Below are 13,145 nucleotides of genomic sequence, written 5' to 3'. Positions count from 1 at the left end.
GTGGCATTATTGTCTGAAAATTAATCTTCCTTTCCTAGCTACTCTTTTCTTGTTATGGGCTTTTGTGTTCACATTATCTATTTTGAAAAGATTCATGCTTATTTTCTCCCCCACATAATCCTAGTAATAGAACATGAAATGCCTAGGATATGAATGGGCAAACAGGACATTTTGCCCATATGAATGGACAAGGACATAGGTCCTTGTTTGCTTCCTTGCTGCTTTATCACAAAGATTTCCAAAAGAGTATGCTTTTAATAATTTATATGTTTCTCTCTATATAAATGTAATAGAGATCCTTTGCAGACATAGAAACTATGAAAAAAAAAAAAGAAAATCCATCCATATTATATCATCCAGATATAAATCTGTTGATATTTACTTTACATCCTTAACTCTTTAATTCATATATATATGAATGTGTATTCATATGTGTGCAAATATATGTACACTCATATACAAAGGTCAAACCGTACAGACTATCTATAACCTGCTCTTTTTATTGTTAGCACTTAGAAGAGTGCCTGGCACATCAGAAGTTCTCGATAACTATTTGTTGAATAAGTGAGCGAATATATTTCCTATTTCCACATCATTAAAATTTTTTCAATGGCATCATTTTTCACAGTCTCAATAGAACTCCACTGTGTGAATTATCAAGCCATATCTAAGTGGGTCCTGGAGGACTGAGGAGGAATAAGGCGTGTGATGAACGCCCCGATGCTCCATGCAGGTCCCCCCCGCCAAACAAGGGGGTGTGTGCTGCCCAGCTGCTGGGAGTGCTGGCAACCCCAGCCTCCAGTGTCAGCCCCCTTCAGGGCTAGCCTGACCCTGAAAGCCACCTTCCCAGGATGACCTCTATTTAAGGACTGATCACAGAGGGGCCCCATGCAGAACAACCGTGGCAGGCCAACAACTCCTGGAGCTTCCCGGCTGGAGGGAAGGGGTTGCCCGAGACCATCCCACCTGCATGGCAACTTGTCTTCTCTCTCTGCCCAATGCTATTTCTTTCCTCTCCCTTCCAAGGGTATTAATCGCAGGGCCATTCCCTAATAAATATACTACACACTAAACTTTGTCTCGGGGTCTGCTTCCTAAAGAACCTAACCTGTTACAGAGATGATCCAGACCCAAGAAAATGCCTGCATCTGTTGATGAAAGCACTCAACAAATTCTAATATTGCTGCCATCACCCATCCCAAACTGTAGGCTAAATAAACTACTGTGTGCATAAACCATGATATGTTACGCAGACATTAACAGAAATGTTGGTGCTGGGTATGAAGTGGTGGCTCCAGTGGATGGGAAGGGAAGGGAAGGAAAGGAAGGAAAAGGAAGACAAAAGGAGGGGAAGAGAGGGAAGGGCAGAGGTGGGGAGGGGAGAAGAGGGAGGGGCAGTATTACTCATTGGTCTTTGGACCACCTATAGTGTATTAATTGGGCAATTGCTCCCCCCCCTAAATGTAGCATATGCAAGTTATGAAAACCGAAACTAGACGTGACCCTGGACAGACAGACATGTACCAGCATGACTCTGAGCAGTCAGGACAATAGATAGGCCTTTAAGGGCACAAAAGCAGAAATAAGGATCAAATCATAAATTTAAAAAAAAAAAATCAAAACAAAAACAAAAGCCCAGACCTAGGAGAAATCCAGAGGAGTGATGATGAGCTAAGGCCTGTCAAGGTGCTGCCATCTGTCAGAATCACACATTCCAAAGTAGCAGAAATCTCCAGTCGGGAAACTTCCTGTTACTTCCGGCCTCAGTGAGGCAAGCTCAGGCGGCATCAGGTTCAGCCCATGTGAGATGCCTCCTCCCAATCACAGACCATTCCTCCCTGGTCCAGGAGGTTCAGAGAATTGGTGCTGGGTAGAAAAGCACCTCAGGCCAGAGCAGCGTGCAGAGGGGGCCAGGACAGCCCAAGGAGGAGGAGGAGGAAGAGGAGGAGGAGGAGGAGGAGAGGGCAGGTGAGTAGTCGGATCTCACTCTGCAGGGAAGCCAACTGCACTCTCAATGGTTGGGTTGCTTTCCTGGGAGGTGAGCTGGGGCCTGAAAGGGCGAGGGGAAGAAGATAATTTCCTTGTGAAGAGATCCATCATTTTTTGTAACTTAGACTATTATGACGATTTTGTTCTCTTTTACTTTAAATGTACAAATTGCCTTCTCAAACCGTTTGAAATTGTCCAGTTCTCAGAACTGAAATGAAGGATCTGAGAGTATTATTCACCCATCCTAATTTTACCCTCCAATTTCCTGACGGAACGACCAAGAAAATCCAAGAACCCTGGGAAAACCTATGTCTCCTGATTAAAGTTTCAGACAGACCCCCGTGGACCCCAATTTCCTTGTGAAGTCAGAGAAGCAAAAAGAAAATTTAAGGAAATGGGTCATGTTCTTTCTTAATAATATAGTAGAAAGTTCCCTGGTCATCTTGTCTGAAATCATTTGATCCTGCCTACTTGTAATGGAATATGTGAGGCAATTTACTCATGGCTTCTTCTCTGCAAACTCTTTTTAAGAAATGTGGCAGTTGCAATAAGTCAACAAATGAGCTTTATCTATGTAATGTTATTTTTACATAATTTATTTTTACTCTTCACCAATTAGTTGATCTACAGGATCCACAGATCCTAAATATATTTTTCATTGTAACAACATTTCTACATGTAATACGAATTGAGTTTCCAATAATGCTACTATTAGTTTATGTTTATACATTTAAAACTCCACTTATAACTAGTTTCAAAGATTTTGAACACATTTGGAATTTCTTTAATTTCAATGTCCTTTTTTTAAATTAAAGACAATGTTGACCAATCACTTCTTCCCTGAATACAGTTGACTAACCAGAAGAAGAAAGAATTCATTTAGATTTTATACACACACACACACATATTTTCAAATCTTGTAAAGAAACAGTTTTCCTTTTGATTAGTTCTCCTTAATGAGGAGGAGGAAATTTTCTCATTTTGCTTTTTTTTTTCCCCCTCATTTTGCTTTCTGCTGTAACAGCCTTTTTTGCTTTCTGCTACAATAGGCTGAAAAACCAAATCACCAATTTCTTTTTTAACTACCTGGAAAGAATCATAGACTTGTAAATCCAAAAGGGAATTTACACACCATTTAGTCAAGAAAAACAAATGAAATCTCAGAGTTTCTTGTTGACCTCTCCTGCTTACATTCTTACCAAGAGCAAACACTGATGAGCCCCTGCAGGCTGCGCACACCCCTGATGTTCCCTAACTGGGGCAAAGGCTGAATTCATAAAGAGGCGCCCTAATCTTACCTCCCCAAGGAGTCTCCATAGCATTCCTGCCTTGGGGCCGGGCATCCAGCTGGCATTGCCCGCCCCTGAGGTCCTCATTTGCCTGAGAATGAGCCACTGCTTCTTAGTCCTGACTTAAGGTGGGTGAATGACTCTGAGGTCAGCTGGCAAACATCAAGAGTCCAGAGCAGTGCCATCCAATAGGACTCTCTGTGATGATGGAAATGTTCTATACAATAGCCACCAACTACAAGTGCTACTGAGCACTTAAAATGGGGCTATTGCAACCAAAGGATTGAATTTTATTTTTTATTTTTTTTATTGGAGTTCAGTTTGCCAATGTATAGCATAACCCAGTGCTCATCCCATCAAGGATTGAATTTTATTTTATTTTATTTTGAATTTTAAATGTTATGTAATTGAACTAGTTTGAATGAAAATAGCTACATGTGGCTACTAGTTACCATATTACTGAGAGCAGGTTTAGAGCTTGAAAGGGAGAAAAACCAATGGATGCTGTGAGCCCTGGGTGTCATGGCCATGGGAACAAGCGCTGCTTGTCACCTTTCCCAGGGACTCATCCCTTCCCTAAATATAAGCAGACCAGCAATGGCTCTGATCTAAAATCCCCACACCCACCTTTCTTCGCCCCTCCAAGTCGAACAACTGTCTGCCTTTGTTCTGGGTTTCAAGGTCGGGGCTAAGGGAACAGCACAGTGTGTTTCTTGTTTCTTCCTCTCCTATTTCTCTCTCTTTTTTTTTTTTTCCTTTGTTAATCCAAATTTCTTTAGCATGAGCTAGAGTTTGAGGTGTGGTTTGCGTGTGCTCTGGCCCAACAAACTTGGGTGAGGAAAAGAGGTAATGAACTTGAAAAAATGAGCTCATGCTTGATGGGAGAGACTCACTTCTCTTTCTTCTGCTTTGAAAGGGTTTGTTTAGTGAGCAATGGTTTTTAGACCCATTCAATGTGTCTGGAAACATCAACACTACGGATATGAGTAATTTTTATAAGAAAACAAATGGAATGAGGGCACAAGGAAAAAAAAATAAAACCTAGCCTTTTAAAATGTTTGCCCTCCTCAGAGCAAAGGAGTTCCTGGGATGTTGAGCAATTGGAGTATATCATCATGGTGCCAGGCCACTGGGCAGTTTTCCACAGGGTGGGGCTCACAGAGGCTATTCTTGAATGTGGAAAACACTTTCAGGCAAGCTGCATACTTTCAGTCAAGGGTGATAACATTTCTGAAGTGGACAGCCACTAATTGGCTCTCTTAACAGCCCTCTACCAATCTCACCTTTTAAAATTCGCCTCACCCCATTTGCTTCTTTTCTATCCCTGCCAAGTTAAAAAGCAAGTCTAACGCCTATGGGGGAAGTGGTACTTTGGAATAACACATGAAAGTTTCCATAGACCCCGTATTTGAAATAGCTGATACATACTGGAGGCTAAAAGGGAAGAAGGTAGGATGGGAAGACACATCATATTGCCAAGACTCAGTCTCTATCCACGGAAGACAGACCCAAGACCCCAGATCATGAGGTAGGGTAGTCCGTTGAGGTTCTATACTCCTTGGGTCTCTTTCTCTCTCGTGTGTCTTTCTTCTCCCTTTGGAAATATAAGGGATCTGATAAAATTATTCACATTGAGGCATTGACACTGATGGCTCAGAAGACTCAGTGTGCCTCTTTTATATGGATGTGCATTCTGATCAGGAGCAAACGACTGATTGTCTTGTGGGATTTTAGAAATTAGGGTAATGAGTGAGGAAGACTTTGAATGGAGGGCAAAGGCAGAAGGCTCTATCCTTGCCAGCTTTGTTTATGAGACTCCCTTCATGGCTTAACCTGTAAGGGAAAAGAACAGGGCAGGGCATTTGGGCTTTCTCTCAACTTTAAAGAAGCATAAAGGGAGGTGGTGCCTACCTATCTTAAAAAGAAGAATGATTAGTGACAAACTCGCTAAAGGGCTGTTAAGGGATGTCTGGGTGGCTCAGTGGTTGAGCGTCTGCCTTTGGCTCAGGTCGTGATCCTAGGGTCCTGGGATCAAGTCCCATATCATGCTCCCTTCACAGAGCCTGCTTCTCCCTCTGCCTGTGTCTCTGCCTCTCTCTGTGTGTCTCTTATGAATAAATAAATAAAATCTTAAAAATAAATAAATAAAAGGCTGTTAAGAGTCAGGAGATCTGGACTTGAATCTTGACTCTGCAAACAACACATCCGTGATCTTGAACAAGTCACTTCCCCTCTGGGAGCCTCAGTTTCCTCATTTGCTCAACAAGAGGACTGACTACAAAGCCTCTACATCTTCAGCCAGATAAACAGATATTTGTTTTAAGGAAATAGCTCACATGGTTGTAGGAGCTCGCAAGCCTGAAATCTGTAGAGCAACCAAAAATTCAGGAAAGAAGCTGATGGTACAGTCTTAAGTCTGAAATCTGCAGTTTTGAGGTAGAATTGCTTGGGAAATCTATCTTTGCCCTGAAGGCCCTCAACTGATTAGAAGAGGCCCATCCCTGTTGCGGAAAGTAATCTGCTTTATTCAAAGCCTATTGATTTAATATCATGATTTAAATGTCAATCATGTCTGTAAGACTCTCTTCACAGCAATATCTAGACTGCTATCTGATCAAACGACTGGGCACCACTTCCTAGGCAAAGCCCTAGGGAACACCACAGTTTATATTCTGTATGTAGAATGGTGCCATCTGGGCCTCCCTCCATGCCTGTCTTCTCCAGTAAGGGCAATAAATTCATAATGTCTTTTTTTTTTTTTTTAACAGCTATCGGTGTGAAAATGTGTCAAAGTTTTTCTTGTTCTAACTTAATAAGTTCATTAGTCTGCCCTGGTGCACAGGTGTTCAGAGCCTTCAAAGAATTCTGAAGGCTTAGCCAGGCCTGACCATTTCCTTTCATAGAAATCACATTGCCTTTGCTCCAAGTGTGCCAGGAACCCCTTCCCAGACCCCTTCTCTGTCTATTATGGAAGTTGCCTCTTTTCCAGGAAACTTTCCTAGAAGTTTTCCACCCAACACAGGTCTCTTTGACACAGAGACTAGGTAATATCAACATTACCTCTTGACCAGGGTTTCCCAACTTCACTCTTGAGTGTCTTCTAACTCCCTGGGCAACTGCCTTTGAACTCAGTACTTTTCCTACATCTTTCATTCCTGTTAGTTCTAGAAGAGTGGTTCCTAGCCACGTGGGAGCTCACCATGTGGCTTGGAAATTCAGAACTGATGAGGGAAAACTCTCCACTCTTGCTTCAGCCAAACTTTGATCTGGTTTTATATATTCGCATCCCATATTAAAATCATATGTTCTTCGAAATGCGGCTCTGTGTTTTAAAGCAAAATTAAATCACTAGTTTTCGGTGCTTTCACCATTCAAGTCTGTTGGCTTGGTCTATCTGCTTCAAGAAATTGAAGGCAAAAATAAAATTAATATTAGTTGGGTAATAATATTGTATTAACATTCACCTATATTCTCACTGAATTTTCACAGTAACCTTTTGAGTTAGTGATTATGATACCCGTTTAGAGATAAAGCTCAGTAAGATTAAGAAACGACCTGAGCTCACAAAACCGGTAAGCAGCAGAGCAGAGATTCAAACTCAGGTCTGTCGAAAGCTCCTGCCCTTCCCACTTTACTGTATTCTCTAACCCAGGCTAAAATCTACTTTATCTGCCTTTTATTTAGCAAAATAATATATTGAGTGCCGACTATGTGTCAAGCACTGTGCCACCTTGGACCTAGAAAGATAAATGAAATGCAGTCCCAGGGCCTTCTCCTGCTTTGGAGACTCATGCAGAAAAGTGCAGGGGCCCCTTTGTATGTTGATACCAGGAGAAAAGAATGCAGAGGGGGAGCAGAATCCTCCCTAAGTAAATTCTGCGTCAGGAGGAAAGCGGCCTGGGCACAGAGGAGAATAACGAGTGTCCGCTCTACATCACCTTAGTCTGGAGCAGAGGCCCTGGACCTAGCCAAAGCCAGAGCGATGAAGCCCAGTATCCTGGTGTTGACGGTTCAGGAATGCTGATGGAATGCAGAGAGGGTCCCTCCCATCCAGATGTGCTGCTTGATACCTGACTCTGGCCACATACCCCAAGCACAACGGGGTAGCTTTTTTTCTGGTTCCAAAGAGATTATTACCCCACCCCACCCCTCACCCCTGAATCCTTCCATGGAAAATAAGAAGAAGCACACATGTGTAAGGCCTATAGATCCCTACAGCAGAGTGGATCCTAGGCAGGAGATAGAGGGAAGGTAGAGAGACTGTTTCACCTCAACCTGGAAGACATTGGCCGTGGGACCAGTCACCTTCCAACCTCCTGGCGAGGCCCCAGGAGTCACTGGTGCATAAAGCAAAGCCATAGCCCAATTTCCTGCTCTTCCTAAGTCTGCCACTGGTTATCAATCACAATTTCTCATGTTTATAAGCAAAAAGTTTTTGCCAACCACTTCCCCATCTTTTATCTCAGCAATCACAAAGACCCCATCAAACACATTGAGTCTTACCCATTTTATAAATGGGGAAGTAGACATTGAGTAGCACTGTCCAGGGGTCCACAGAAAGGATGGACAAGACTGGGGTTTGAACCTTGGCATTCTGACCCCAAGTGTGTGCTCACAGACTACAGCCACCAGGCTGCACCGTGAGCCCTGAGAAGCCTACACTTGACTCCCTAACTACCATCTCACTGGACATTTGCGGCTGTGTGGCAGATGCAACACATGTTTTGGGTCCTCTAGACACCAACCTAGTCTAAAACACAAGCAACCAAGGAGATGCTATGAAATGTCAGCTCACATTAACCTGCACATTTGCACCTTTTCCTTCCAAGAATTTCGGTCCTAAGAGGTGGGTGAAAAAACTGCAGGGTTGGGATATATCTGAACAAATTTTCTGGAAAAGCATGTGGGTGCAGCCCTGGGTTTGAGGAAAATGTGCAAATATTCGCGCAATGTCAAGGAGCTAAGGAGACAGGAGCTACGGAGACAGGAAGCTGGAGAGGTGAGTGAAGAGAGGCCCCGTGATTCTAACCTTAGCAAAGGCATCTGAGCCACACGGGGGACCTGTTCGCTCTGCTTGAGGGTCATCACAGAAGTGAGCCAGGGGTTGCTTTTTATATTAGCTCTGTGACAGGACTTCAGAAACTGTATAGCGTTTAAGTAAAATATCCAAAGCCAGGCAGACTTGGGTTTGAATCTCAGCTTTTGATTTTTTTCAAGAGTATTTATTTATTTGAGAGAGAGAGGAAGAGGGAGGAGGGTCAGAGGGAGAGAGAGGAGCAGACTCCCCGCTGAGCAGGGAGCCCCAGACGGAGCTCCATCCCAGGGCCGGGGACCATGACCTGAGTGGAAGGCAGACCCTTACCTGACTGAGCCACCCAGGCGCCCCTGAATCTAAGCCTTTGCATTTTCTGGCAGAGTGGCCTTGAGTAAAAGTAAGCAATCTCTCAAGCCTCCCTCTCTTCATCTGGGAAATGACAAGAAAACAGATTCTCCAGGAGGGCCGCTCTGCGGACAGGTTGATTTTATCCCAGTGAGACTCATTTCACACGTCTGACCTCCACCTCGGAGGTTACATTTGTGTTGCTTTAAGCCATGGAGTTTGTAGTAACTTGTTACAGCAGCCGTAAGAAATTAGTACAAATTTTGGTTAAAAAAGTGAACAAAAATAAATAAAAATTAAAAATTAAAAATAAATAAATAAAATAAAATAAGTGAACAAACGCCCAAACAAAACAGCACCTCTTGGCTCTGTTGAGAGATGAGCATGAGGTGCCTACTGTGAGCTGAGGACACCCAAAGTGCTCATTCCATGACAGCTTTCATCATGGTTTTTATTTTGGAAGATGGGAGTGACTTCCTCGGTTATTGCGTGCCGCTGACCCCAGAGGCCTGACGGGGAGGAGAATGCACGGGGCAAGGGGAGAGAAAGCTGGTGGCCTTGCCCATTGCTACATCCCGGCCCTCCAGGGGTTCCCCCACAGTCAGGCTGCCTCCCCAGCACTTCCTACCGCTGCCCGGCTCAGTTCACTCTTCTTTTTGCTCAAAGCCACCCCTCATCGGCCTCCTCCTTCTTCTCTCCCACTCTTGTCTGGGTCCCATCCTGATCCTGACAGGCAGTCTTCCCACAGAGTACCCATTTGTCTCTTCCCCCTTTATAGAACTTGCTGTGGCAGGTCGTCTTTGGAAAAGTGGGTTATGGGGCCTAACGAATCACCCAGGCCCAATCCCACGTTCAGGTCCCTTCAGCAACGCCCTGAAAGCCCAGCGTGGTGGCCTGCCTGTACTCTTCCTCTTGTCTGTAGTCCTTTTTCCCCTTTGATTCGACCTACAATCATTTTTTCTTGAATCCATGTTGCTGCAATCACACTTGAAATTCCTTGCAAGAACACGTTGCCCTCTTTCTGTTCTTTAAGCCCAGCTAATCAACACAAACAGGCTGCTACCCAACAAATGGGTGCCTAGCCCGGACTGGTCGAAATGGTGCTGCCCTTGGCTTCTCCAGACTTTTGCCCCTGACTCTCTATACTTGTGTTGTCTGAACTTTCCCCGTCTATTTATTTTGGTCTCTAGATCATCACTCAGCTGGTCAGGAGCAATGTCTGTCATACCAGTAATGAACTTTACAATGTGACTGGTCTGGTCACATTGATCTCCCCTGGTGGCGCCTGTGCGTTAACTCCTTCAGGGCACCCTGGCTCCACTCAGTCTGGCAGGTAACAGTCACTGGAACAATTGCAGGGAAGGATGAATGCCACTTCCAAGCAGAAACTACACACAAAGATCTTATCCCAGTGGCCTGCTTTCTTCTATTCACTCAGCAAACGTTGATGGATGACCCACGGATGCCCTCAATTCTGGGGCCCAGACACTCATGGATTATGACTCCTTCAATCCCCATAGCTACCCAGCTGAACGAGCAAGGGAAAATAGAGAAGTTGAGATTACTTGGAAGGTCATTAACGCTTACGGTAGAGTAGAATAATGACGTTCAATTTTAGCAAGGTCTGAGTCACGTAGAAGGCTTGCCTCCCACTGATCCCCTGTACCAACGGGCACTGCAGCCACACTGCCTCCATTGCTACCTCAGGGCCACCTTGCTCTTCTAGGTCTCCGCTCCCTGACTTTTTCCTTTCCCTGGAATGTCAGCCACCCCATCTTCCTCCCACACCCGCCTTACACCTCTAGTCTCCTCACTTAAACCATACACACTCTGGAGGGCTTCCATTTCCATACTCAGAACTCCCACACAGCACTTAGGGTCTTACGGGATGTATGAAGACTATTTAGGAACTATCTCAGCTTCCCTACTAGAGCATAAAATCCTAGAACACAGCAATCTCCCTTATACATCTTTGTACACCTCAAAACCCAGGTTGTATCATTTAATACATTTTGACTTAGAGCCTGAGTGTAGGCAGTGATTCGTTACTCAAAACAGTAACACAGTAAGAGATGTGGATGGCTTTTCTTTTTTTTTTTTTTTTTTTAAGGATTTATTTACTCATTTGAGACAGAGAGAGATGAGAGAGAACACAAGCATAGGCAGGGGGAGAGGGAGAGGCAGAGGCAGGCTCCCCGCTGAGCAGGGAGCCCTACCCAAAGCTCCATCCCAGGACCCGGAGATCTTGACCTGAATGGAAAGTAGATGCTCAACCATGTGAGCCACCCAGGAGCCCCCTGGATGGCATTTCTGAAGGCATTTGAAATATAAAAGCTAAAGTAATTGACCCAAAACACCTCCGTGTTCCTTCCAGAGAATCCTCAGGGAGGAAGGGGCTACTGAGTTTTAGTGCCATACAAAGCACTAAACCTCATGAATAATTTCTGGGAGCCAGAGTGGGCTGCGGGGATGGCCTGGAGCTCCAGCCACACTGGCCAACACCTCCAGCCTAGCTCTTCCACTTACTGATCTGGTGGCCCCAGGGACCTTAATTACCTAAATTAAAGCTTTAGTTTCCTCATCTGCAGAATGAGGCTCCTCACCTTTTTTCTTTTTCTACCTAATCAGGCTATGAGAGTTAGATGTGTCCTAGTTGAGTGGCACATGGAAGGAACTTTATGTCAATGCCTCTTTTCCCACCCCCCACCTTGTGCAATAGGGTACTTTTGATTTTTACTTACTTATTTATTTCAAGCTTTTCTTTAAATTCAAGTTAGTTAGCATATAGCATATTGGTTTCAGGAATAGAATTCAGTGACTCTTCACACTCATCATATAACACCCAGTACTCGTCATGACACATGGCCTCCTTAATGCCCATCCCCCGCCCACCTCCCCTCCAGCAACCCTCAGTTTGTTCTCTATACCTAAGAATCTCCTATGGTTTGTCTCTTCCTGTTTTTATCTCACTTTATTTTTCCTTCCCTTCTCCTATGTTCATCTGTTTCATTCCTTAAATTCCACATGTGAGTGGAATTGACTTATTTCGCTTAGCGTAATATGCTCTAGTTCCATCCAAGTCATTGCAAATGGCAAGATTTCATTCTTTTTGACGGCTGAGTAATATTCCCAGTGTGTATGTGTGACATCTTCTTTATCCATTCATCAATCAATGGACACTTGGTTCTTTCCATAGTTTGGCTATTGTTGATAATGCTGCCATAAACATCAGGGTGCATGTGCCCCTTCGAATATCTATTTTTGTATCCTTTGGATAAACAGGGTATTTTTAAAATTGCCAGCTCTTTTTGAAGGTAACAGAATATTCTGATAATAATGATTTTTAACAGCTGCCTGTAATCGATATGGGCACCAACTGCCATGGATTTACCATTTTCAAATTTTAATTTAAATAATAATAATAATAATTTTCAAGTTATCTTTAATTGTTCTTCTCTTATCCAACACCAAATACTTAAGCAAAACCTTTTGGGTCTACTTTAAAATATCTCAAATCCAGGGGCGCCTGGGTGGCTCATTGGCTGAGCATCTGCCTTCAGCTCAGGTCGTGATCCTGGGGTCCTGGAATCAAGTCCTACATCCATCTCCCTGCAAGGAGCCTGCTTCTCCCTCTGCCTGTGTCTCTGCCTCTCTGTGTCTCTCATGAATAAATAAATAAAGGCTTTTTTTAAAAAAATGACAGTGATTCGAGAGCTTAGTAACCAAATTCCCTCCCTTGCTAAATGATTGCCTGACTTTGGTTTGGATGCTTCGGAACACAAGAAGGTGATACATGATGGTGTGAGGTAGGCATATCCGGGAACTTGGAGCGGCATTTGCCACCTGGTCCGATTCAGTTGTAATGTTCTCCATTGTGTCTTCAGCTTGTGGGAAATCCTGAAGATGGCCAAAGATGACTCCACTGTTCGTTGCTTCCAGGGCCTGCTGATTTTTGGAAATGTGATTGTTGGTGTAAGTAACAAGTATTTTTCAGGAAGTTCTTTCTGAAATCATGGTTTGGGGATTATTTTTTATTATTTGGATTATTTATTTTTCCTTTAAACTCTCACTTTTGAAAGTTTAAGGGAAAATAATGATATAATTACTGGCTTCCTCTCTTCTTTTTTCAGGAAATGTGATAGTAAAATATGTTAGCTAGAATTTGATTATATAAACTATCATGTGGAACTGCGCAATATGTTGAAAGACCATGATTTTTAAAAAGAATGGATCTTTTCCTCCCAACTTTAAGACACAAAAATCTGAAAGAAGCCAGGTCAACCATGGTCAGTGTCCAAATATTCCCACCACACACAGGCTGTGGTGTTTCTTTCCTACTTCACCTCAGTTTGATTTCCGTGGAACTGTTCTATTAAGCCTGTTGGGGATAAATGTTTGCATTTACTTGTCCTTCTCACACAGAAGGCAATACCAGGATGTGAGAGTGGCTCAGAGGCCACACTGTGTGGGTGTGGCATGCTGACAGA

General features: G+C 43.7%; 2 protein-coding genes across 3 annotated transcripts in view; both read left to right on the top strand.

The window, feature by feature from the left end:
* Positions 1–9,484, top strand: part of TEX55 (testis expressed 55) — a 32,575-nt gene extending 23,091 nt beyond the window's left edge. The window contains exons 4-5 of the mRNA XM_041748502.1: positions 8,179–8,277; positions 9,437–9,484. Of these exons, the coding sequence (XP_041604436.1) occupies positions 8,179–8,277; positions 9,437–9,484 (147 nt within the window). The remainder of the gene's footprint in view (positions 1–8,178; positions 8,278–9,436) is intronic.
* The window catches only part of UPK1B (uroplakin 1B), a 28,948-nt gene continuing 17,720 nt past the window's right edge, over positions 1,918–13,145 (top strand). For both annotated transcript variants that reach the window (XM_041723666.1, XM_041723581.1), the window contains exons 1-2: positions 1,918–1,968; positions 12,543–12,630. In XM_041723666.1, coding sequence (XP_041579600.1) covers positions 12,562–12,630 — 69 coding nt within the window. In that variant the 5' untranslated portion in view covers positions 1,918–1,968; positions 12,543–12,561. The remainder of the gene's footprint in view (positions 1,969–12,542; positions 12,631–13,145) is intronic.

Source organism: Vulpes lagopus, chromosome 1 (assembly GCF_018345385.1).
Source record: "Vulpes lagopus strain Blue_001 chromosome 1, ASM1834538v1, whole genome shotgun sequence".
Lineage (NCBI taxonomy): Eukaryota > Metazoa > Chordata > Mammalia > Carnivora > Canidae > Vulpes > Vulpes lagopus.
Note: the sequence above shows the minus strand (reverse complement) of the source record. Positions and strands in the feature narration are given on the sequence as shown.